This window comes from Carlito syrichta, unplaced genomic scaffold (assembly GCF_000164805.1).
Source record: "Carlito syrichta isolate Samal-C Ts95f unplaced genomic scaffold, Tarsius_syrichta-2.0.1 Scaffold120490, whole genome shotgun sequence".
NCBI classification, from domain to species: domain Eukaryota; kingdom Metazoa; phylum Chordata; class Mammalia; order Primates; family Tarsiidae; genus Carlito; species Carlito syrichta.
This window is the reverse complement of record NW_007064586.1, coordinates 1-3,465: the sequence shown is the minus strand read 5'-3', so window position 1 is coordinate 3,465 and position 3,465 is coordinate 1. Positions and strand designations below refer to the sequence as shown.

The 3,465-nt window shown below is 64.0% G+C and overlaps 1 protein-coding gene across 1 annotated transcript in view; it reads left to right on the top strand.

Annotated features, from left to right (window-relative positions):
• DAGLA (diacylglycerol lipase alpha) overlaps window positions 1-3,000 on the top strand; it is a 15,523-nt gene extending 12,523 nt beyond the window's left edge. The window contains exons 2-3 of the mRNA XM_008048053.1: window positions 1,997-2,135; window positions 2,592-3,000. Coding sequence (XP_008046244.1) covers window positions 2,041-2,135; window positions 2,592-2,865 — 369 coding nt within the window. The 5' untranslated portion in view covers window positions 1,997-2,040 and the 3' untranslated portion in view covers window positions 2,866-3,000. The remainder of the gene's footprint in view (window positions 1-1,996; window positions 2,136-2,591) is intronic.
• Window positions 3,001-3,465: the final 465 nt, after the last annotated feature.

Below are 3,465 nucleotides of genomic sequence, written 5' to 3'. Positions count from 1 at the left end.
GGGGGGTGGGGGGGGCAGCACAGTGTGGGTAGAGAAGGGGGGCCCGGCGTGTGCGTGTAAGCTGAAGGAGTGCGGCATTCTAGGCTCCACGGGTAAAGAGTGGATGTGAGAGGAAGGACCCCCGGGGTGACTGGGAGGGCTGCCTTGGACCTGAGAACGAGAGATGTTCCGAGCTGCTTGGCAGAGCAGGGTGGCAGGCCTGGTCAGGCTGGACCCTCACCTGCCTGCCACCTCTCGGGGCAGCCCTGCCCCCTCCTCATCCCCCATCTGGCCTGATCAGAGCTGGATGTGGAGTTACAGCACCATGCTGGCCCCAACTTAGACTCACTCCGTTGCATTCGTGCAAGGGGCTCCAGGCTGCCCCACAGCCCCCTGAGCCCAACCCCACGCCCCACCTTACCCTCTGTAAGCCACCTGGAGATGGGAGGGAACGGCGACACCAGCTGCTGGCAGCACTGTCCTGCCCCAGCCCTGCTGCCCCCGCGGGGCCCCAGCACCCCCATGTCCCACCCGAAGCTGGTGCTGTCAGCCGCTGGCCAAAGGCGCTGCTGCAGCCCCAGCCCCCCGCCGCGCGGACCCCAGCTATCAGCTCCCTCGCCCTCCACCCTTCTGCCTTCTTCCCAGAATCCGAGCTCCTCCTTGGAGAGAGAGTGGGATGATGTCACTTCCTGAGGGCGGGGGTGGGGGGGAGGAGTAGGCACGACCCCGGCAGGCCAGCCCGCCAGGCCGCCAGCGTGGGGAGCAGCCCTGGCAACAGCTGGATGAAGCGGCCGCACGGGGGAGAGGGAGACGGGCAATGCTGGACATGCCAGCCAGCCACCCGGCCCCATGCCCTCTCACCCACCCCGAGGGCCGTGGCCCCTGGCCAGGGAAGACTTGGCCGCTTCCTTCTCGAATGATGCCTTCTCCTCAGACTCACACTTTCCCTGGAGCCATCGTTGGGGAGAGGAGGACCGGCCGCCCGCCCCTGGACCAGGTGCCTTGTAAGCCTCTACCGGCCTGGGGGCGGCTGCCCACCCATGGGGTGCCCAGCGCCTGCAGCAGGGCTCCCTCTGCATATCCAGTGGGGGGCTGCCCGGAGCCCCTCACAGGCCCCAGGCCCCGTGGGGAGCCCACCACCCACACTGCTGCCTCCTCCCAGGGGCTCTAAGGAGCGCGGGCCTGGGTGCCTGGGCTCTCCTCTGCTAGCCTGCTTGTGGCTGATTGGAATTCAGCTACTTCTGAGAGTTGCGAACTGGGCGTGACTGAGGGTGGACGTGGGAGGTGTGGTTGGAGAGGTGGTTAACTGCAGGGCTTGTCCCGGTCTTCAGTGGTGTAGACAGGCAGCATCCCAGCCGTGCTTCTGAGCCGATGCCTCAGCCACACTCATCGGGTTCTGTGTGCCGGGGCCACACCAAGTCATGGAGCACGCTCCCGGGTTCCAGCAAAGCCCCACTCAGCACGTGCTGACAGGACACCTGCTCCGAGCTGGCGCTTCTGGCCTTACCACACATGTGCCCTTGCCTCCTCCTCCCCGCCTCAGCCTTCCTCCTGCCCTGCCAGGCTTTGTGCTGAGAGACAGGCTCATTCTCGGTCTGGGAAGCCCCTAGCCAGATCCCAAGGACTGTGTGCGCCGGGCCAGGTCTTCCTGTGGAAAGACAGTGAGGGAGCTGAGGGTCCCACTGATCCCATATGGGAGGAAAGAAGGGGTGAGCCTAGGTCTTTAATGGGGCTGGACAGTGAATGTTGGGGTAACCCCAGGCAGAGGCTGATCCGCAGGGGCCAGTGCCAGTCTTGGGGGCCAGGAGAGACCTCAGGGGTAAGGCTGAAGCCATGTCCTGCTGCTAAGGTTATTTGTGTTGGCTCCCGCCCAGGGGTGGGTCAGCGTTTCCAGTGTCGTGAAGGTCCCCGGGCCACGGGACATGGGACTTGCAGTTGGCACCAGAGAGACCGGGGATGCGGGGCCCTGGGTCTGCCACCCGCTCAGGCAGCTACAGGGCCCTCTGCTTGCTTCCAGGGGGTGAGCGCCAGGCCCGCTGAGCCTCTGCAGAGCCGCCAGCCATGCCCGGGATCGTGGTGTTCCGGCGGCGCTGGTCTGTGGGCAGCGATGACCTCGTCCTGCCTGCCATCTTCCTCTTCCTCCTGCACACCACCTGGTGAGTCTCTGGGGCTGGGGCCACAGGCCTCGGGTTTGGGGAGAAGGGCCTGGAAGGCAGCTTCCCGGCTATCTGTCTTTCTTGCCTGGGCCGAGTCCTGACCCTACCATGCTCCTGGCTCCCAGGAGGAGGTGCTGACACATCGAGTCCCTGAGGGCCACACCCACACGGAGCCCAGAGACCCCTACCACCACCGCGGGACCTGACCCCAGCCCGGGTGGAAAGGCTGCTGCTGCCTCCCCAGGGCCGCCCACTGGGCTCCCTGCTCTTGCTTCCCCGTTCCTGAGTCTCTTGCTGGCCACCTGGGCCCTTGGAGGCATCCAGGGCCATGCAGCCGGTGGTCTCTCATGGGGGAAGCACTCCCACTGAGTCCAGGCTGGGGCGGGGCCTGCTGGCTGGGGCCAGCCCGGGTGCAGGGGCTGCCCAACCTCGCTCACATCGGTGTTTCCATGCCAGGTTTGTGATCCTGTCCGTGGTGCTCTTTGGCCTGGCCTACAACCCGCACGAGGCCTGCTCCCTGAACCTGGTGGACCACGGCCGTGGCTACCTGGGCATTCTACTGAGCTGCATGATCGCCGAGATGGCCATCATCTGGCTGAGCATGCGTGGCGGCATCCTCTACACCGAGCCCCGCGACTCCATGCAGTATGTGCTCTACGTGCGCCTGGGTAAGGGCCATCCGTGGGGGCTGCTTTATGCACCCCCCCCCAATCCCGTCAGCCGGTGCTGACGGGGCACATGCTGTGAACCAGGCCCTGGGCTGGCGCTGGGAGCAGCATGACCCGAATCTTTCTGGGCTCGCATTCTAGACCAGGAGCCAGCAAACTGCAACCCGGGGGCCAGCCCAGGCTGTGTTTGCAAATAAAGCTTTATTGGGACTCACTTGTTCTGTTACATGCTGTCTCTGGCTGCTGTGGCACTACAGTGACAGAGCTGAGTAGGGGCTGCCGAGACCGTGGGACCCACGAAGCCCAAGACGTTTGCTCCCTGGACCTTGGCAGAAGTTTGCCAACCCCTGTTCAAAACCACGTGCATCTCTTTAGGGCACATCTGCTTTGTGATCCTTCTCCAAACAGGCCCAGCCCTGCCTGGGGAGCTCCTCAGGGGCCTGAACCCACTCCCCAGAAGATAAGCCTGTGTCCTCCTCTCCCTGGGCTCAGGTCATTCTTAGCAAACACTTCTGTTATACTTCTGTGCATGGTGCTAAGCTCATTTTCCCATGTTAACTCCTAGGGAGAGGTGTTATTAGCCTAATTTTTTATTTGTTTGTTTTGAGTTGGAGTCTCACCCTGTTGCCCAGACTAGAGTGCAGTGGCTGCTCCCGGCCACC